General features: G+C 35.7%; 1 protein-coding gene across 1 annotated transcript in view; it reads right to left on the minus strand.

Annotated features, from left to right (window-relative positions):
- LOC149957418 (uncharacterized) overlaps positions 1-12,380 on the minus strand; it is a 33,085-nt gene extending 20,705 nt beyond the window's left edge. Inside the window, exons 1-10 of the mRNA XM_090167020.1 lie at positions 12,320-12,380; positions 12,117-12,264; positions 11,928-12,066; positions 11,555-11,873; positions 11,385-11,485; positions 11,017-11,325; positions 10,754-10,963; positions 10,591-10,701; positions 10,343-10,485; positions 9,907-10,283 (exon numbers count right to left, since the gene is read on the minus strand). Of these exons, the coding sequence (XP_090023146.1) occupies positions 9,907-10,283; positions 10,343-10,485; positions 10,591-10,701; positions 10,754-10,963; positions 11,017-11,325; positions 11,385-11,485; positions 11,555-11,873; positions 11,928-12,066; positions 12,117-12,263 (1,856 nt within the window). The 5' untranslated portion in view covers position 12,264; positions 12,320-12,380. The remainder of the gene's footprint in view (positions 1-9,906; positions 10,284-10,342; positions 10,486-10,590; positions 10,702-10,753; positions 10,964-11,016; positions 11,326-11,384; positions 11,486-11,554; positions 11,874-11,927; positions 12,067-12,116; positions 12,265-12,319) is intronic.
- Between the last annotated feature and the right edge of the window lie 11,141 nt (positions 12,381-23,521).

Raw genomic sequence — 23,521 nt, forward strand, 5'->3', positions numbered from 1 at the left:
CACCACCCCTACCGAATAGGGACGCTAAATGGGAGATCCTCCAGCTATCGGTATTTGATCTATTGACCTACCGACTCTTTTTTTTTTCAAAACGACACTTTTAGCTAGCGAGGGGGGACACCCGCTGTGCCCATTTTATTAAGGGTAAGCTACCTTTTACACCCCTTAGGGCCCATATAAGACGCACGCGCAAAGTGTTTGAAAATAATAATAATGATGGTTAAATTAGAATACAAAAATAATACATAAATGATATAGGGTAGATACAAAAAATCTTATTTAAAAGCTGAAGTAATTTTCTTTTAAATTGAACACTAGAAATATAGTTTTTGTGTTTTAACTTTAAATATAGACTATTTTACCATTCTCGAGTATCTTGCTTATTGAAATTGTTACGCATACGGGGGTTACCATTTCATTTTGGAATAGGTCACCGAAATGTTTTAATTAAAATATCTTTTATTTTCTACAATAATTACCCTTTATTACCATAAATACTCTGTACGTTCAATACGTTTAAATAGCTTTCCAAAATGTAAATATAGGTAGTAAAATACTATAAAAACCCCTGACTCTACGTTCAATACGTTAAAATAGTTTTCAATACGCCAAATATAGGTGGAAAAATAATAGAAAACACACATACTATTATTTTTTTTTAATTTTTGGAAATACACAACATCCACCAGTTACTTCGCAATATGACAAATTGGCTGCTCTCTTAGTCCCTAACATATCGCAATTTAAACACAAATATATGCGTGGTAACGCTTTTAATACACCTGGTGGAATTCTTGTACTTAGAATTCTTTTAGATTGGAAATAAACAGCTTTACGGTACTTCAAACAGATTGAGTATCCGTCACAGTACCCTGCTAGCCCTCCGACAGTTGAGTAGAAGGAAAGTGAGGTCGACCCATCAGTCCCGGGTTCGGGTTTGGGTTCGGGATCGAAATCCGGGATTTAAGGGATGAAATGGGGGTAAAATCGTCAAAAAGTCAATGTATTTAGGGTATTTCTCGCGACAATTTGTTTTCCCACATATCAACATATTATGTTCAGGCCAACTTGTTTATTTATCTACGCTTATCTCGAAAGACACTTGAACGTATATCTTATCAAGTTTTATCGTACGGAATAAGTTGAAATGATGTAAAAATTGATAACCTAGGCGGCGCGCGCGCGGATTACCCGGGGGACGCGGTTAATTTGAATTTAAGAGTTTTTTGACGTCATGGAATATGGAACGCGGTTAACGTGCGCGGATTGGGGCGCGGTTAATTTGAATTTTAAACATGGATTTGAGTTTTGACGTCATGGAATATTCGTTGTTAAAATGACGTAGAATGGAAACATTTTTAAACTTCATTTTAATATCATTGTAGTACTTAAATATGCTTGACACTTGAACCTTTCTCACGAGTATTTCAAACGAATATCTAAAGTTTAAGTATGAGAAACGTATCGTTCTCAAGTATTGTAATTGTACACGTGATTCCGTATGAGGACCGGGTAAATTCATATATACGTAACGCGATACACTTCAAAATGCGTATACGTAGAATGGAATTAATTTTAAACTCCATTTTAAAAAATAAGATATCGAAGATAAATAATTTCAGAGTATAAAAAGGGAAAACCGTATAATACTAAGACCATATTTAGAAAGTTCACCATCTGAATTGTATTGGAAGTGACTCCGAGGAACCTTAAAATGTAAGTAGGAATACTCAGTGATAATTCTTAACTTTGTCTTAATGTATTTATTTTATAGGAATTGTTCATTTCCTGTGTCTGCTGACAAAGGGTTAATCGTTTATGCAGATGAAACCATCTACTGCGGTCTATTAGATTTAACAAAGGGTATCAAACTAACAGAAGCGGAACTGCAAGAGCTATGGACAAAGAAAGATGCCATTGAAGCTTATTTCAATAACGAAGCTGAAACTTCGTGGGTTTTCACGGGTTCTGAAACCAAACGGTTTTCGGTTCATCGATTTGCCGAACAAAAGGTTTTAGATGTTAGACAAATGTACCATGGTTATGGAGTAAACTATGGAAAACTGTTACCGACTAAAGAGGGGGTAGCTTTCGCTCAATCTTCTTGGTTGAATTTCCTCGACCAGTACAAGTCTATTCAGAAGTGTTTAAAGAAAATCAAGGAAATAAAGGAGGCGATGACTAACGTTGTTATTAAACAATTACACGAAGCTCTTAAGAAAGCGTGCAATGGCTGTCAAATTGATCATCCATCTCAACTCCAGCATGATTGTATCATGACGGATTATTCTAAGCGCGTAGATTTACATTTTTATGAAATAATTATGTCGGTAGATTGTGAAAATATTATTGAAATGTTTACTATTCGCTGTGAATTGTCGAAAGAAATTTTAAATAATATAATGTCACTAATAATATGCAATGCTAAAAACTTGTTAAAAAACTAATAAAATTGATTGCACTAATGTTCCGATTCTCATTTACCATTATGGATTTAAGCTTACAACATCCAATGAATGGGCTTGTAGCCGGGTCCACCCAATGCGGAAAGTCATTCCTGGTGGGACGGTTGATTCAATATAAGAAGACCTGTATATCCCCTCCTCCGGAGAGGATAATATGGTGTTATACCGAGTATCAGCTGAAACTATTTCAATCAATATTAGAACACACACCTTCAGTCGAGTTTCACGAAGGGTTACTCGATGTTAATATATTAAACCCGCAAATTAGGAATTTAGTTATTTTAGACGATTTGTTATGCGAGATATCTAATAATAAAGATGTAACTAATTTATTTATTCGTGGATCTCATCACAGAAACACCTCCGTACTAATTTTAATGCAAAACCTTTATTACCCCGGAAAAGAAATAAGAACTTTAAATTTAAATGCTCATTATCTATTTATTTTTAAATCACCACGAGATAAATCAACAATTTATCATCTCGCGAGGCAGATATCTCCAACCAATAGCAAATACGTTATTGATGCGTTTCAACAAGCTACGTCACGGAAATTTGGGTATTTATTAGTTGACTTGAAACCTCACACCCCAGATCAGTATTTACTACGAACAGGTTTAATACCAGGTGAAGAATCGGCTGTCTTTATTCCAAAATGAAGTGTATTATAGAAGGGAATTTTTTTAGGGTTAATCGAGAGTGGATTATTAAAGAATTAGCTTACGTAGTATTAGAAACTGAAGAATCGGAAGTGTTTACTTTCAAATCTCCATGCCCTTTCAAAGAGCTTTCAAACGAAAATAAAAGACAATGCAGATGGATATCTCATAACATTTGTCATCTTCGATGGGATGACGGCGAACGTCCTTACAGAACGAGACGTGACATTTGCAATCAGATAGCGGAAAAAGCTACTTCGTTTTTCACCAAAGGTTTAGAAAAAGCTGCAGTATTATCGACACTCCTCGGTGTTCCAGTAACTAACATCGAAGATACCGGTTGTCCTAAATTATCAGAACTAGAAGACGTTGAATTAAACTGCCCTTTTCATTCCGAAACTGTTCATTGCGCTTTAAGAAAGGCTAAGAAAATCTCTAAATGGATGTCTCAAATCGAGTAAAGGAAAACCTAGACTTTCTACGTTTCCTGACATCCTGTAATCTAAATCAAAGAAAGACAGCTATTAAATACGCTAGCAAGGAAGCTATATTGGCTCTCGTTGAATGTTGTATAAATGTATTGCACGGAACAATTGAACTGTCAGAACGTCATCGTAAGCGGTTAAAGAAACATAGCGCGGTTATACGAAACGTGTCGAAGAAGAATCCTATATCAAAACGACGAAAGATACTGGTACAAAAAGGTGGTTTTCTTCCATTTTTATTAGCGGCACTGCTATCTATCGTTAGCTCAGTCGCCGGAAGTGCAATAAGCCGAGCTATAAACCGATGATGGCTCGAAAAATGCTTCTAGTACCTGAAGATGTAATGGAGAGATTAAAAAAACAATACACCTTCCAAAACAGAAGAAACACCTGAACTTCAAAAAGAGAAGACACTCGATGATGAAATGAAATCTATTCTAGATAATCCAGATTTAAACGAATCAGAGAAATTAGCATTATACAATCAAACTCTCCAACGACGGTTAACTTACGTACGTAAAGAGCAAATCTCTCCCGTTATTGAAAACTCTGAACGACCTAAAACTTGGTTCGCGCAAATATCTTATTCTCTACCTGCAACTTATGTTAGTGATGCAATTTCATTATACCGAGCGACTACGGAAGATCCGAGATATATTAGATGGACTAACTCAGGAGAGCTTTCTATTCGAGGACAAGTGATTGGAGGATCTAATATAATCGATCTTTTGTATGACGCTGTGAGAAAAACGCCTGGAACAGTGATTGATCCTATAGGAGTTACTGAGTTTTACGAGGGCATTCATAAGTCAAATATTTCAAAACGTTTAATTAAAAATCCTGTAAGATTGACACTGTTAAAAACATTCGCTGTATTTCATACACCACCAAGTAGTTCAATGTTATCATCATCTTCACCTAGTCCTCTAAGACCTTGGATACATACTAAATAAAATATATTAACCTGATAATTTTGTTATAATTTCATAGTATAAGCCTACAATGGAAGGTTGTACAGAAACGGTCTCTTTAGGACTTTTATCCTATTTATCACAATCATTTTCAAAATCACCGAAAATTATCACATCTGTATTAATTATCATAGTTATTATAATATTAGAATTATTTAAATTCCTTTTTTGGCGTTACATGCCATTACATCAAAATATTACCCAATATGGAGAAAGAACTTGAGCAGATCTATACTAACCCCGCAGACCCAGGGTCATTCGCTGGAGTTCGAGCGCTCTATCATTCAGCTCGACATAAAAGTTTAAAGGTTTCATTGGAAAAAGTAAAACAATTTCTAATAAAGCAGGATACATATACGCTGCATAAACCTGCTAGAAGACGATTCAAACGAAATCGAACTATTGTTTATGGAATTGACGAACAGTGGCAAGCGGACTTGGCAGATTTTCAGAAGCTGTCTAAATATAATTCAGGATCTCGCTATGTATTATGTATTATCGACATATTTAGCTGTAGCGGTTAAAAATAAGAAAGGTGTAACAATTTTAGAAGCGTTACGTAACGTTTTTGAAAAAGGCCGTCAACCGAAAAGAATTCAAAGTGATCATGGAAACGAATTTGTCTGTCAAGAAGTGCAGAGTGAATTACAACGAAGGAACATTAAATTTTTCGCTACCCGATCGGAAATGAAAGCGTCCATTATTGAAAGATTCATTAGAAGTTTTAAATCTCGTTTATATCGCTATTTCACGCAGAATAACACCCTTAAATATATCGACGTTTTAGATGATATTATAAACGCTTATAACAATAGTTATCACAGATCAATTAAATGTAAGCCCGCGGAAGTTACTCTAGATAACTCTGCTAAAATATGGAAAAATCTTTACGGTTCGGTAAATTTTTCTCCTCCGTTAACATACGCGTTTGAAATTGGAGATATTTGTAGAATAAGTAGAAATTTATCAATTTTCGATAAGAAATATAACCCGAATTTTACTACAGAATTGTTTAAAATAGCTGAGAGACTACCACGTGACCCACCTGTATATAAGCTGATGGATTTAAATTCTAACCCCATTTTAGGAGTATTCTATCGAGAGGAGGTTCAGATTGTTGGTCGAGATTTAAAAGACTGTTACTTCATAATCGAAAAAGTAATAAAAAAGAGGAAAAAATCGGACGGTCGCGTAGAACTGTATGTCAAGTGGCAAGATTACGACCCTACATTTAATTCTTGGATACAAGAAGTGGATTTAAAATGAGTTTTTACGTAACGCTACCTTCAGATTCCTCGTCATTATATTACCAAGATAATAGCGTTGGTAAATTTCGAACGTATTTAGCTGAACCGTTAAGATTTGAGGAACAGTACGAAGTTGGGTTAGCGGAAATAAGCTATCCTCGGACATGGCATAACGTTCGAAAACCTAATCTATTGGTTATTAAAGACCCTCTCGAATATGATAAAATGACTGATAACCCTCTAGTTAAAGAACCTCTCGAATATGATAAAATAATTGAAGTTCCCGCGGGTTTTTATAAAACTCCGGAAGAACTATTACATGTTATGAACGTCCACAATCAAGAAGAAGAACAAGTTACATTCGCTTATTTAAATTATTCTAATCGAATTAAAGTTAAATTGCAACCGAAAATCAGAGCTGTAATTGGCCCCGATCTATCGATTTTACTAGGTTTTAAGGATAGAAGAGATAATGATTTCACCATTTTAAATTCAATGATAACCCCCTACCCAGTTGATATGAACGCTGGGTTACATTCCTTATTCGTTTATTCTGATCTGGTTGAAAATAGCGTTGTTGGGGATAGTTTAGCACCTCTATTAAGAATCATAAGCGTCGAAGAGAAAGCCGAGTCTAATGGGAAAACAACTACAAAAATATTTTCACAACCTCATTACCTACCAGTCGTGTGTAATAATATTAAGACTATAGAGATTAATATAACAGATGATTTAGGTGAGCCAATACAGTTTCATAGTGAAAAAGCTCACGTTGTATTACATTTTAAACCCCGTAAAATGTGGACTTCACTATAAACCTTTAATCATTCAGGACACACCTTCATTCTAGCTTAAGAGAGCGAACAGTTAACATCATGAGGTCTGAATATTCACCTTCAAGAACTCATTATGAAAGTTACTATTTAAACCAGGTTGGTTTCGGTGGAATACCTGTATATAGAGGTTTAGCCGTGCAAAGAGGACATGGACTAGGAAATATATTATCTTCAGCGTTTAGATTCGCGGTACCTTTACTGAAGAAAGGCGCTACTTACTTGGGAAAAAAACTTATAAGTACCGGAGCGAAAGTAGCGACCGATGTTGTTAGCGGAGTCCCAATTAAAACAGCGCTTAAATCGCATTCTATTAACGCTGGAAGGGAAACTTTAGCTTCAGCAGCTGATGAAGCCATGAGACTAACATCTTCAGCTACGGATCATATTAAAAGAATGACGGGTTCCGGAAATAAAAGGAAACGAACTCAGTCGAAAAGCGCCATTTCAACAGCAGGCAGGATAGCGAAAGGACGGTTCCCTAAACGTTCCGATATATTCTCATAATGTCCCTTTTACACCCGCGCTCAGTTGAGTGTATAAATTCCGAGCTAGATTTCTTTCAAGTACCTATGACACAATCTTCGATTATTGGTGGAGAATGGGTTGAGTATAATCCAATATCAAATATAGTTGATAACGCATCAAATACATTTTCTATCAACGGTAACTCTGAAACGTATATAGACCTTTCACGTTCGAGTTAAGGTAACTAAAGATAATGGTCAACTACCGCAACCCGCGGTTCCAGGTGTTGCGGGTGGGGCCGCCGGAACTCCAGCCGACAATATCGCCCCCGAGAATTTGTTTCTTCATTCGCTTTTTAGCGACGTCCACGTATTTCTTAATGAAAGATCAGTAACACCTTCCAGTCAAAATTACGCTTATAAAAGTATGATACAAACTTTATTAACGTTCGGAGATTCTGCGAAAAAAAGTTATTTAACGAGTTCACTTTTCTATCGGGATACGCCTGGAAAGTTCGATTCATTTTTCGATAACGATGGTTTCTCTAAACGAGCGAGTTTAGCGCAAAAAGGGGCGATTGACTTGTTAGGCGTAGTCCATACTGATTTATGTCAACAGCCACGCTTTTTATTAAATATGGTTGATTTGAAATTTAAATTCGATAAAAATTCACTCCGACGTAAAATGTAAAGTGGAGATTTTATCAGCTTCCCTTTATCTGAGGAAAGTTAAAGTGATACCGGAACTATCGCTCGCTCAAGCTAAGGCGCTACAATATGGAACCGCTAAATATCCTGTAACTCGTTCGGAGTGCACCTCATTTTCTATACCCGCTGGTCTTATGGCTAGTGTGCAAGATCATTTATTTACCGGACAAGCACCCAAGAAAGTTGTTATCGGGTTTGTGGAACAAAAAGCGTTTCTAGGAGATTTGAAAAAATCGCCGTACAACTTTCAACATTTCGATTTATCAAGCATTGGATTGTACATTGACGGTAGCAGCGTCCCTCATAAGGCGTTATCTCTAAACTTTGAGGAAAATCAATATATTCAAGCGTATTGTAATCTTTTCATTCAAACTAATCAGTGGAACGTAGATGAAGGGAATCAGATAAGTCGGGAAGATTACCCTAACGGAAATTGTTTATTCGCGTACAATTTAACCTCGGATCTTAATAACAACGCTAATCACTTGCATCTTGTAAAAAACAGTAACCTGAAATTAGAATTAAAATTTGCAAAACCGTTACCGGAGACGATTTCCATTCTAAAATTTGATTGAAATTGATAAAAATCGAACCGTGATTTTCGATTACAGTAATTAATGGATTCGCTACAGATAACTAAAATTCTTGAAAAAGATTTAAGTACTAAAAGTATATTTCAAGGCGTGCTCGCGGCTGACAAGCTACCTAAATACGTAAAAATATTCCCTTCTCTATTTATTGTAAATACCGATACGAGTGCTGAACCTGGAGAACACTGGGTTCTAATATATTTTTCTAAACATAAAAATTGTGAATTCATGGATTCCTTTGGAAACCCGCCAGATTATTTTAAATTTAATGACTTTATTGAACGAAACAGTAAAACTGTAACTTTTAATTCTAATCAATTACAGAGTAATTCTAGTAATACGTGTGGAGCATTCTGTATCTATTTTGCTATAAACAGGTGTAAAGGAATAGAAATGTATAACATTGTGTCTAGGTTTAAGAAAGATAAATATGTAAACGATAAAATGATTAAAGAGTTTGTGTAAAATGTATCCAATAAAATAATTTTTTACAATTTATAGCAATAGCAGTTTTTTTTTATATATATACATAAATACAAGCATTCATTATAATTTTTCAATATCTTTATGACCGTGCGCTAATGTACGAACCCCGCAGGGTAGAATGTATCTCTTATCATCATTTGGTGATAAACAAAGTTTTCTAGTATTTAAAGTAAATAGTTCATGCTTGAAACTAGCTATACGCATCAACTCGGCTGACATGGTTTCTTGATTAAAAAGACAACGTTCATAGTCTTCGTGGCGGATGACGTTTCTAATAACGTTCATGGCAACGCCCTTACAAACCTTTTTATGGTTTAAAATTGACTCTAAAGATTTCCCCAATCGCAACTCCTTTTCTATCTCTTCAGCGGTCTTAGACTCCCCGTACAATTTAATAGAATAAAGCTTTGGACGAAGTCCTACAAAGCTTTGAATTAACTGCGAATTTGTCTCGTCTTTAAAATAACCGAGAGCTTTTTTATTCTGATTAGAATGAAGGAAATGCGAAGGTGGATAATCAGAGAAGTCAAAGCGGTTTTTATGAACTTCAAAGTCTTTATAAACATCATCCGTCTTAATGTTGTACGTTAAACTGTCTGTAAATATTTTATATATTAGTACTATTTAAATAAAAAATGCATATTAAATTAAATTACCAGTGTCTGTAAATAATAGTGATGCTTTGTCCCCGTACGTATTTTTTATGAATCCATAATGGAACCGATACATGAGCTCCTTGGATAAATCTAGAATGGTGAATCCGGTAAATATAGGCCGGTTAAGAACAATTTTAGCTCTCTTCTTATGAGCGCCGGCTAACTCTTCATTAAAGATGGTAAAGTGTTCAAACTGCGGGGAACTTGTAACTTTTAACATTCTTTCTGGTTTATGAATCAACTCGAAATTTATATGCTTCCGTAAATTTTCCATTGTTTTTCTAAAGAATTAAATGAAGTAAGGGAAAAAACAGCAATAAATTATTTAAATTGATTTACCCGAAAACAGAGTTAACCATAAGTTTCCAGAAATTCTTTTCAAATGAGCCCTTGGATAATTTCCTCTGTTCAGTGTTGAATCTAACATATTTTTCCAACCATTTTCCTTGAGTGAAGGTTAGAGCTCGATGAACCTTGGTTATTTTCAAACCTAATTCTACATAATATTTTAAATTGCGGTAATGTACTATGTATTTCTCTTTATTATTTAAATTAGGAAGAAGTTTTGGTAGACTTTGATTCTCCTTAATATTTAATTTTCCTAAGAGATCTTTGGAGTATGGAGATAGCATATCATGTGTAATAACTTTAGATTCCGCCGCTACTGGGAGATCGTTATGTAAGTCATGCAACTCTGGAGGATATTCAAGATCCACCTGCAAAGGAAACAATTCTTTAAAAATATAATTCAATAATTATAACACTTGTTATTTACCTCTAAAATGTATCCGTTTTCAACGTCATTGGGAATACTCAGAATATTTTCACAGAGTGTTTGCAAATCATCCTCCTGAACCCACTGGAAGTCGCCTAGCGGTAGTGGTTCACACATAACAGCACCGTACAAATTATTAGCATCTTCAATTAAGTTAAATTAAGTTAATTAATATAATTAAAATTAAAATAATTAAAATAAAATAAAAATAAAAACAAATTATTTATTTTTTTAAAAATGTAAATTACCTAAATAGCATATATAACTGCTCTCTTTAGACGAATCATATGTGTCGGCCATATATTTGTTATTCGCTTCAGAATAACGAGTTGAGATCATTGAAACACCGCCTCGAATCCCTAAAAATTCAATGTAAATACAATAATATTTAAAATATCACAAAAGCGTTACCCTTTTCAATAAATAAGTGTTGATCTATATCAAGTATAAGATCGAGGCGAACATCGGTCATCTTCAAAGCTGCTTGCCAGGCTAAACCTGGTGCGGTGTAAGCGTGAGCGGGATCTAGTTTATAATGAGTTATAGATAATGTTCTAAAATTTTCAAAAACGTCGGCTAAGAGCAACGCATCGCTTTTCACATAGAGGTCGGTGTATTCCCCTACGAAAACCGAGGTTAAGAGATTTGAAAAATTTATACTATAGTAATTTTACCTAATGTTTGAATATTAAACGCTGTCCAAACATTTTGGGCGTGTAAATAATCGGATTCTAAAATATTTTGATTTTTCAATGAACTGAAAAACGCTTCTCTAGATGGCAGCATCGTCTCGTCAAATTTCTTTTCATCGTCCATATACTCGTACGGGTAGACCCCCTTCCGCAGGAGGAGTTCAACTTTATCACTTTCAAAATATTTCTTAACAATCTGAAATTTACTGGCTCCTTCCAAAACGAGATTAGATACTAGAGCATCGAGGCTATCACTTAGAAATCGATAAGAGTCTAAAAACCGAAATATCCCTAAAAATAATAATAATAAATTAATGTTAAGGCTAGATTCATAATTAAATATATTTTACCTAGTTTCAGCGAAATATAATTTTCACTAGTGGAAGGAATACAGTCAAGAGTCTGTTCCTTAAAATAACCAATCTCCTGACATATAAGATGTAAATCGTATCTATGAAGATGTATTATTATTATTATTATTATTATTACTATTCCTGGTTAGTTAAATTAATAAATTTACCTGCTAAGGTTATGAAGGAAAATGGGAATAAATTCTGGAACTTTCTTTTGAAGATTACAGAGGTTATGCGCTGGCCCCCTATATTTGCCAGTGAAATGACAATGATCTCGAACAGCGGGCATATTTCCCTGATTTAGCTGCTTCTGACAAATGTAGCAATGCGTAGCAGCTTGAAACTGTTCCTCCTCCTCCGGGGTAATAATCATTGGTACATTGGTCTCAATGAGTTCCATCAACTCCTTCTCTAATTCCAGAATAGACTCCAGAAATCTTCGAGTTGCATCTTGACCTCGATAGCAATCGGTTCGAACAGGTACACCTATAAGTATTCTCTTATAATATATCTAAAAGGGAATTTTGCCAAAAAACTTACCGTTAGGTCCAACTAGCACCCACGAATACGCGCAGCTGATGTGCATGTTTACTTTGCTGGTATTTATATCGGGATCTAGATCACATCCTTGAACTCTCGGTAGGATTGCTTCAAAATCGGCGTAAAATGCATACTGCACCTAATAATTTCATTTCATTAAGAGTTAAATTAAATAATTTTTATTTTTACTTTTTCCGTCCACTCATATTTATCAAAATAAAGAGTCTTCTTCTTAGCAGGGAAAACTGTTTTTTGGACGCCGTGGGTGGCGCATTCTTCGATATGCGCATCACGTCGCTGTTCCGCGTTGTTTCCACTGAATCGGTGAAGACACATTCTAATACAGAAAATAATTAGTAGATTGCAAACTAATATATTGGAAACTAAATTACCTGCAATAATAACTTGTACTTTTGTGTTTTGTTAGATGCTGTAGCAGTTTTCCTAGGTCTCGTATAAGACAGTAATGTCTATTCCAATCGTCAATATCTTTAGTTTCATCGGTGATGTATAGCAAATCAACCTCCCTTTCCTTACCACACTTGTTAACGCTTACGTAAAGGGGAAATATATCTCCCGAGAAGCCAAAATAGATATTGATAAATTATTCATTAATTCAAATTTTTTAAGTTCCGTAGCGTTTAATTTGAAAGGAAAAGATATGCCACTGGTATTAATTTCATTTTCATAAGGTCTATATTTGGTAACACGTTGAGGGTTTTGAGTCCAAGGAACTGGGTGAAGTTTAGCTAGAATGGACCAGAGAAAACATTTCTCATCATTTTCGTTTCTAATATTAAGAATCGCACGACGTTGAGATAGTTTTTCAGGTAGTTCCATATACGATGACCCCCGCAACGGTTGGTAAGATGCTACGTTTAATTCTACATACAGAATACGATCAATTACCCAACCTGATCCTATCAAATATATAATGTTTTAGTTCAAAATATAACTTTTATATTTAGTACATACCTGTCGCTTCAAAGTTTTCCGCTGCTGACTGTATTGTTTCAATGCAGTCATTCAGTTGGTTTTCAATGACGTCGAGCGTTAATGTTGTTTGCATAGTGCTCCGGAAATAGGGTCGTACTTCCGCTCTTTGTTCTACACCCCCTAAAGGTCTCATATAAACAGATCTTACGAGTAGGAACCACTTAATTCCACGTTTACTAGCCAGTCTTTCTACTAAAAATTTACGGAAAGCGGCTCGGTAACGTCCGATAAACATCCCTGCATCAATATCATAGTCTTCGGCATTATAACGAATAGACGCTAGCGTATCATTCAAGGCCTGGACCATACTTGGAGATGCTGGTGGTGTTTCATCAAGTATTGATGAGGCGGGAACAGGTGATGGTGTTAGGTTGTTGGGTAAAGCTGATGTAGATGTCTGTGTACGGGTAGATTCCAGTTGAATGTCTTGAAGCAAACTAGGTGACGGTGGAACGTTGCATTGGTGATGGTGTGCGAGACAGGTCCATGGGTTCGGAAGGGCCGGGTGTGTTCAAGTCATGAGTTCGTTGATGGCTCTTAAAATGCTCTTATCTAGCAACATTCCTACCACATACTTCACAGACAAACGTATGTCTATCGCCGTGTACTTCTCTAACATGCCGATTTAAGGAGGACTTGGTAGCGAAACTTTTCGCGCACGTAGGGCAAATATGTTGGGCTTTAGGCATCTTGAATATAGCTACCGTAGTTAACCGTGGAATGACCTCCCACAACGCTATACAACCCCTTTTATAGTATATTCAAGTATCATTTGAGAATGATACGTTTCTCATACTTAAAATATTCGTTAGAAATACTCGTGAGATAGGTTCAAATGCCAAGCATATTTAAGTACCACTTACACGTTAATGATATTAAAATGAAGTTTAAAAATATTTCCATTCTACTTTAACAATGGATATTCCATGACGTCAAAACACTCTTAAATTTAAATTAACCGCACCCCAATCCGCGCACGTTAACCGCGTCCCATATTCCATGACGTCAAAAAACTCTTAAATTCAAATTAACCGCGTCCCCCGGGTAATCCGCGCGCGCGCCGCCTAGGTTATCAATTTTTACATCATTTCAACTTATTCCGTACGATAAAACTTGATAAGATATACGTTCAAGTGTCTTTCGAGATAAGCGTAGATAAATAAACAAGTTGGCCTGAACATAATATGTTGATATGTGGGAAAACAAATCGTCGCGAGAAATATCATAAATACATTGACTTTTTGACGATTTTACCCCCATTTCATCCCTTAAATCCCGGATTTCGATCCCGAACCCAAACCCGAACCCGGGACTGATGGGTCGACCTCACTTTCCTTCTACTCAGTTGGAACATGAAATACTGGACCGTCACAATATACAGAAGTAGTCACCAGTTCTTAATAATGACGTGATTCCGTCTTTCTTCAATTCTTCGATTGATATAGCGTTCACTAGTGGTAAATACACGCTTGGTTATAAATTCATATTTAAATCTTATAATAGTTTCTAGTGAAGGCTACCAGTAATTAAGAATTAACATTACAACTTAATAATTATATATAAAAATAATGTGATTTCTATGCTAGCTTAAAAAAAAATAACCGAAAACAATCTTACTTTTGAAAAATGATTCTTTAATATCAAAAATCGTCTGTCATACTCGGAAACAATTAATTGATCACTGATGTTGTTTCTAATATTTCTTCAGCTTTTAAAGAAAAAAAGAGTTACTCGAGAAGGGTAAAATAGTCTATATTGAAATTTAAAGTGATTCTTATTTTGGATTCCACTTTCACAATGGGAAAAGTGTCTTTCTCAAATGTTGTAATTGCACTAATAGATATGATTGTTAGAACTATTTTAATCCTTAAGATAGAATCGTTCAGTATTTTGCGGATATAACAAGTTGGCAAGCCAAAATATACCTCTCCTCGGAAGCATTGTCCCTAGTGGTATTAATTTCTCGAGATGACCCTTAAAGATATATCTCCCCAATTTAGAGTAATACCGGTTCAATCCCGCCCGGTATAAAATTTTAATTTGAATTAAAATATTTGAAACGAAACAACCGAGATTAATTTGTTCAGAATATTATAAATTAAGTAGTTACAACAGTGAGTTAGACGAACTAGAACAACGCACAATTGAATTTAACCCTATTTACAGAATAATTTTATCAGATAAATGTAATACGAAGCAAACTTTAATAAAAGAAATATCTACAGAGGGTATTTGTATTTTTATCGCTTACGATATAACAACACAGAAAACCTTCTTTAAACCACTTCACACGAAAAAATGATAATTAAAGCCAACAATACCGCCCAAAAGCTCAACACAATCAAAATTAAAATACAACTAGCGGTATTAATTTCTCGAGATGACCCTCAAAGTTATATCTCCCCAATTCAGAGTTATATACTAATAACGTAATCCCGGTTCAATCCCGCCCGGTATAAAATTTTAATTTGAATTAAAATAATTGAGACGAAACAACCGAGATTAATTTATTCAGAATATTATAAATTAAGTAGTTACAACAGTGAGTTAGACGTACTAAAACAATGCACAATTGACTTTAACCCTATTTACGGTACAAGTTTAGCAGTTAAATATAATACGAAGCCAATTTTAATGAAAGAAATATCTACAGAGGGTATTTGTATTTTTGTCGCTTACGAAATACTTGCCGCATAGTTAACGCTCATTTTATTTCAACGTTCGCCCGATCAAGATACCGTAGATACCTGGTAGTAGACGACTCGTAGACTGTCGGAACCATCCTGTTGACGTTGTGACACATACCGCATGAAAAAGACCAAAACCGTCCAATTTCCAATATCATATAATGACTCGCACACCCAGGATATCAATGACTGCATTAGGAATCTTAGATATCCAAATATCCACACCACCAAAAAACTTATTAACAAGAAGCGAAAAACTTACCATTCACAAAGCACAGAAAGCCACTAGACTATACGTATATCAATAAATGACCGTAGAGGGAATAGTTAGGGTTCTTTATAAATAAACACAAACGAACCCAATTGATGAACTGCATTAAACATCTTAATCAGCCGAGAAAACGTTTAAAATAAATTACGACCGAGTTGAAAACCAGACCAACTTGATATGTTGTTAATAAATGAATTATTAAGCTTGAAAACCAATACGCTAAACCTAATAGATAAGAATATACGGCCGAAAAAACTAAATAAATTACAAAAAACTAACTGGTTCTACCCTTTATCTTATCTGCTGACTGCGCTAAAACAAGATTTGACCATTAAATTTTTTGAAAATGCGACGTATACACTTTGAAGGTTCCGTCAAAAATTATCCTTTCCCAAACGTAAAGGTTCTCAAAACATTAATACACAAAAAATAAGTAAAAAGGTTCCTCCAAAAAATGAACCATTTTGCGGAAGAAGTAAATAATTTTAAAAGAATAAAAGATAAAACAAATATACAACCGCAAAAATAAAACGTCAAATAATAGAAGAAAAAAATCTTTAACTCCATTCATTAAAAAAACCCTAAACAAAAGTACCAAATTGAAATAAAGAAACTTATTATATTAAACAAGATTAAGTCTTTATAATTTTTTCGTAAAAAAACCACATTAGGCCTTCACAATTTCATTCGTAAAAAAATTCAAGACTTTGTTAACTATTATGCTTACAATGAGTGTCTTATTTGCAGTATAGCTTTAAGTTATCGTTGGTTCTGTGGTAGAGCGCTCGACTGCCTAACTGAACGGCCCGGGTTCGAAACCTGGGTGACGCATTTGTTTTTAATCAAATGAGAAATCGCTAAATTAGAATTTCTTCGATGCAATAATTTAAATCTTCCACGAAATCTTGCTCTATTTCAATAAAACCAAAATTTCATACTCTATTAAATACGCTTTCGATAAAGCTGAAGGTCTAATTTTCAATGAAACGTAATAAGTGTCGGTGGTTCTGTGGTAGAACGTCCGCCTGTCAAACAGGCGGTCTCGGGTTCGAAACCCGCCCGATGCGATCGCAAATTGATACTAAGACGAATACCGTGAACAATTGGTGGAAACCCTGCCATTTGATGTTGAGAGGTAGCATTACACTCAGCACTCACTCCGTCCCAAAAGTCAATAAGAAAGAGTTGGAGAGATACCACCCGTACATACACACCACAAACTCAACACCCACAAACGTCATAACAATAACACAACATTACCACCCTACACATAAACATTACAATAGCGAAATATCCAAACCACTGAATTAAACCTGTCGTGACGGCGAGCGTTGACGAAAAAAAACCACCAAACCAACCCCGACTGCAAATTAATCCGTTAACGCTCACCGTCCCACGGTGGTTTTGCAAACACGGTTTTTCAACTTTGTTCCCTAATTACTAGCAACTGCGAACGCAGAGATCTCGAGAAACTGCGTACGCAGTGATTACACTTTGCACCGAAAATGCGAACGCGTTCGCAGGCCTGACAGACCCACAGACCCACCCACAGACCCACAGACAGACACGGTCGTTGTATAACCCCTCCTAGGGGACTTTGTCCCCTCGGAGAGGTAAAAAGAGGGACTCGTTCAAATGGAAATATTTTTAAACTTCATTTTAATATCATAAGCGTGTAAGTGGTGCATATACCCAAAATTGAACCGCAAGTATAGATATGCAAATACATAGAAAATACTATAAAAACATCTTAACTCTACTTTTAATACATCAAAAAAATTCCGATATTCAAATATTTCAAAATACTCAATTAATGTACTAAGTTACGTTTAAAAAGAACCTTTCGTAAACATGAGTTCATCCAATTGTTAAACATAGATTCCAGATTAGATGGTGTATGTATGATGGGTAAGACTCTTGGCAGAAAGATGAATTCTGCTTTTAATATGTTAAAATACATTTCGACTATACAAATATAGTTTTCGCACTTTAAATTTAAATATAGACTATTTTACCATTCTCGAGTATCTTGCATATTGAAATTGTTACGCATACAGGGTTACCATTTAATTTTGGAATAGATCACCAAGCTAAAAATATAAAAATTGATAAAAACTTAGATGGCTACGTCCTCATCCGAGAACAGCGGAGATGGATTTCTAGTGGACTTGGTTGGATACAAAAAAAGAACAGAGTTGTGATGTCTTAGGGACCAAATCCCTGGGTTTTTATACCCAAAAGGACCCCCCATACACACTAGGACCCCCATACACACTTTGCCCCCCCCCCCATACGTAGGGCCCTTTGGGATGTAAAAATCTATGAGAATCCCTCGTAGTTTAAACTGAAATAGTTAAGAGGTTCTATTCCCGCTACTAGTTTATGGGCCTCCATAAAATTCTACGCGCAAAAAAAACATTTTTGGTGGGAACACTCGTTTGTTATAACCATTTTAGTGCTAAGAATCCACACCTGATGTAAAAAGTTGGGGGCCACTTTTTCAATTTATTCGACATGGTCTCTACAAATCGTAGAATGTCGTAGAAAAATAAACCGTTTTTATAATACACTCGGCTCTTTTTTACCAAAACGACACTTTTAGCTAGCAAGGGGGGACACCCGCTGTGTCTATTTTACGCGCTGGGGGTAAGGGCCATTCTCTAGCTACCCTTTACCCTTTAGGGCCGATATTCCGTAAGACGGATAGCTTTGCGCATCGTGAAATTGTTTGAAAATAATGTTACACGGGGAAAGTGTTTGTCGGCGAAAACACAAAAGGCTCGACCCTCGTAAAAGAAAAATGATTTTTGTAATATATCATCTTATAAAAGTTTTGTGTAAAAATAAATATTTTTTATTATCTTATCATTGCTCGTTATTTCTCATTGCTCGCGTCATTTTTTAGATTACGTAATTAATAGTTCTTTGTGTCCATTCATTCGCCCCCGTTGGAAAAATATTATAAACGTATTTTAGAATTTTAAAAATATTAAGTGTCAATTTACCAATGTAAAAATTACTTTATACGGTCACCTTTAAAAATAACAATGTATTCAATATAAAAACGTTTATTCACATTTTCTTTCCAGCGGTTTTAATATTATGAATTTGATTAGTTTTACAATATTCTTGAAAATAAATCAGAGCAGCCATTTCCTTTTCAGTCGGCATTTTTAATTCGGCTGTCAGGTTAGCTGTAGTTGACTCGGTTAATACCATTGTGGCACCGCGCTTTTTACATGCCCAAATAAGTTCGTTAAGATAATCGATAATTTTATCATCTGACATTTCCTCGGCCTCCGTGTAATGGAGAGATTCACTCGCATCACAATCACACGCCAGATCCGAATCTTCTTTCATTGTATTACACGATAAATGAGTCATTAAATGTTGTTTGAAACCTCTCACGGACCGGTATATTTCCGAGCATATCCAGCATTTCTTGGGTACCCTAAGCGGAGACATCTTCCTCTTTCCCATAGCGGCTGGCTTATGAAAACCGCAACGCATCTACGTAATCTTTACGGTTCATGGTGTAGATTACGTCATCTTTAGTGAGTCATTTTTAAATTACGTCATTTTTATAGATTACGTCATTTTGGGGGTTTAGACCCAGAAATATTATTCCGTAGCTCAAAGAGAATCGGGATGGCTAGTCACGAGGATCTCAACACCGTAACCGGTCGGCTAGAAACGTTCAAGCAATGGGACAACGTACACGTGAGCAAGGAAGACTTGGCCCACGCCGGACTTTTCGCTGTAGACTCGGACGGCATAGTCGAATGCTACCTCTGCCACGGACAGTTAGGCAGTTGGGAAACCGGCGACGTACCCCAGGCGGAACACGACAAATTTTATCCCAACTGTCCGTCACCCGCCGCTTTGGAGGGCCAAGATATCCTGCCATCCGAAAAATACATCTCCGGCGGACCCACAACCAGCCCCAAGGGACACGGCGACGACGTAATCGTAACTCTTACCATCAAACGCCTCGAGGTAGAACATTTAATGAAAATGCTCGTAAAAACGCTAATTTCAGATGGTTCGTTTCAACCCTTTGAGTGAACTTCGGTATATACCCTACGAAGATCGACGTAATTACCATGATATAAATAAAATACATTTCCAAAGACGTATTTCCAATGTAAATCGTATTATACAGCCTGTACTCGAAAAATATGTAAATAAAACCATATAATTTGTATACACTCTGCTCTTTTTTTCCAAAACACTTTTACCGATGACCACCCGCTATTTTACGGTACCCTTAGGGGCCCGAAAGTGTTCGAAAGTGTTTGTCGGCGGAAACCCTTTGAACTATTTATTACCAACTCGAAAGACAGGGGCCAGACATTCACCGGTTTTGACGGATCTATTTAACGTCTGTTTGCATAACATCGTGTCAGTCCACACCACCTGCGGAATAGGGGCAGATAACCTATTGACCCAGGTTTTATGAGGGTAACATCGTAAATCATCTAACCTATTGACCCTAAAATGGGGTGCCTCCAGCTATTGACCTTTTGACCTACCGAAAATGTACGCAAAATGGGGGGAATGCTTACCCCCACAGGAGCCCGTTTCAACCCCGTTTCCCCCGCCCGCAGGGGCCCCTATCGGTAGACGCACCCACTTATCTCTTTTATGACTGAACTTCAGAAATGAAAAGTTGACAGTGAAATCTTTGAAGCTTGTCATTATCTTTCTTCTTTTAAAAAGACGAAGGAATCATGGTTCACCGCTTATGATAGAAAGTTAAGGGTGCTGTGGGCTTGCATTGTATCCCGTTCACCTGAATTAATAGCAATAAAAGTGGCTAGATGACTTAGAGCTATTTATAAATATAGAAGACGAGTGTGCATTGGATAAATAATTAATTAAAAGAGTGCATTATCCTCGTAAAATTTATGATGCTCGAGGTCATTAATGCATTTTTGTAAATCGAAATTTTTGATACATCCAACTTAGGCAAGAATATAAAACATAAATGGCGTTTAAAGACAAATAAATTTGAAAGAGTCGCGTCACGTCGTCACAGTTAATAAAAGTGGATGTTTCAGATGCAAAGAGTGATCTCTACTTCTGCTCATTGTATTTAAACATCAACTCAGAACTCCATTTTTCGAATAATCCGTTTTGTCGTAGAAGATTAATTCTGTAAAACCAAAGTAAAATGAAAAACAATTTCATTCTATGTTATGAAATATTTAGAAACTATCGCCCAGATAAATTAAGCTTTGTTACATTTTTTTCTACATTATCGTTTTCCCGCCAAGCAACCCTTGGTTCTAATTTACCATTTCAACTAATAGAACTTAACAGACTCACTTTTGCATCGGAAAAATATTTTTGAAACAAATGAAGCCCTTCCGCATGCGTTCCAAAACATCTTACTTTTTCAAAAAGCTTTTCACGTTACGAACCACTTATTCAGCAGTATCATTTGATTCAATGGTTTTTGGTTTAAATTCATTGAGTTCCATTAAGGGATTTGATTCTTAACTCGTAAAATAAGTGGCTTAGTCACTCACTGGTGTCGACCTCAAACCATGTTGTTTAATTTTCTGTGCTTACTTTTTATGAAAAGGTGGTGGGTAATATCGCTTTTTCCTGCTATTTCGTAGTTGAGTCGAATAGAATTAATAGATATTTTCCACTAATTTAACCCGAAAAGTCTTATACTCTGGCCAACTTGAATATGGTTTCGATAGGAATTGCAGCATTTTCTTGACAAATATTGCAATGTTGGTCAATGTGTGCATTCAATTCAAGCTACTAGACGTTGCTTCGAGCGAGCGGTTTTGTCTGCACTGTGCCAGACCTTGTTTTTGGCATGGCTCTGGAATGGTTTGGGGACATTTGTCCGAAAACCAAACGTCCGAAAGTTGCCGCAAATGTCCGAACAACCAATTGTCCGAAATAATAAGATACATTTATTTTGTTAAAATCCAGCTGAAGTAAACGCACCTAATAAAATTAACCCATCCCGACCCGACTTAACCCAACTCAACTTAACCTTACGTAACATATAGACAAAAAATATTTAGACCAAAGCAACAAATCCTGTTTTATATCTGACAAATGATCATTCGGACATTTGCACCACCTTTCCTTTACTAATAAAGACTCGTATTTCCTCACACTTTCGAAGGCCAACCGTTTTCCATATATCCGAGGAATTTCTTTAAAGTTGGGTCATCGGTGGTTTCGCCGGCAACACTTGCTCCACTAGTTTTTAGAAAAGAGAAATTCGCTTGGGATAGTTACAGGAATTCGTTAGATGGTTCTGGTAGTCTAGATGATTCTGTGATGGCGACTTTCAAGGAATATCGTTAATTTTTTTCTTTTATAAATGTTGATTTTCCGTTCGGTTTTCGGGATAAATACATTTTGATAACCAAATACTTGTTCGTTCAATTCTAAGGTTTGGTTTTTGTTAGAAAAAGTGAACGATTTTGGGCCAATTGACCTATTCCACGCAATTTCTACAATTGGGAATGTTTTCATATAGTTTTTAATCGTTAAATATTAACTTTTAACAGTCAAAATTGGGACTGGACCATCACTTTGATGAAAATGGTTCCAGCTTTGAAAATTAAATCGGGTTACTTTGAGCATAATATTAAATTCAAACAGAAAAATCGTTAAGTATGAATAGAAATCGATAAAATTTGATCAGAAAACCAGCCAACTATGAACCGAATGTGAAGTTATATTAATAATAAAATCTACAAAGTTGGTCTGGAATGGGCCCTAAGACTTTGTAAACTTAATCAATAGGAATGAGACCATCCTCATACGTGATTCCCCTCCCCCAAGTCCTTCAACGCCCCCCCCCCGCGTCATGTGATAAAACTACATACATGTCTTTATCATAACAAAAGTAAGCTTGAATGTGTAATAGTTAATAGAAGCAAGACCTTGTTTATTTTGCTGGATTTATTTGAGCAAATTATATTTTTAACAATGATATTGATTGAAAAATATTCCTGCACTTACATTTTATGCAATTTAGAAGAGTAGGTGCTCCCTTTTCGAAAAACGATAAAGGAGAAATTTATTTTCACAGTCTCTTTAATCGAGTAAATCTCCGATGTAAGATTTATCTTCGCAATGTTATTGAATGTTACTTTCGTAAGATACAAAGAAGCGGAATTGTGTCGGGTCAATTCGGTTAAAGATTCATCTTGCCTTTTAACATATTTTAAAGTCGTTTGAACATACTCTGGAAAATATATCTAAAAATCGTTGTGGCAATTATAATTATATAAATATTTTTTTAATAATGAGGTTTTCTAGCTTTTCTCAAACACTCCTTTTACACAATTTATGAATGTGATAAACGACGTTTCCAATCAATAAACCCAGAATTAGAATGTAAACACTAGTTTTTGACTAATGACCAACCTCTTCGGAAAATACAAATAATGCCGTAAGAACCACTTATCAACCCTTTAACACCTGTATTAAGGAGTCAGAACTGAGAAAAAATAGTGTGACATCTGTTATAAGCGCTTGACATAAAATTATTATAAATTTCAATGATTTAATTTCAACAAATGCTGAGCATACGTACCTTAAGAAATTTAGATAAACCGCCATTTTTGGGAACCATAGCGTAATAGTGTCCAGTTTTAATC

The sequence above is a fragment of the Leiobunum rupestre genome, chromosome 2, assembly GCF_980474605.1.
Source record: "Leiobunum rupestre chromosome 2, qqLeiRupe1.1.hap1, whole genome shotgun sequence".
NCBI lineage: Eukaryota > Metazoa > Arthropoda > Arachnida > Opiliones > Sclerosomatidae > Leiobunum > Leiobunum rupestre.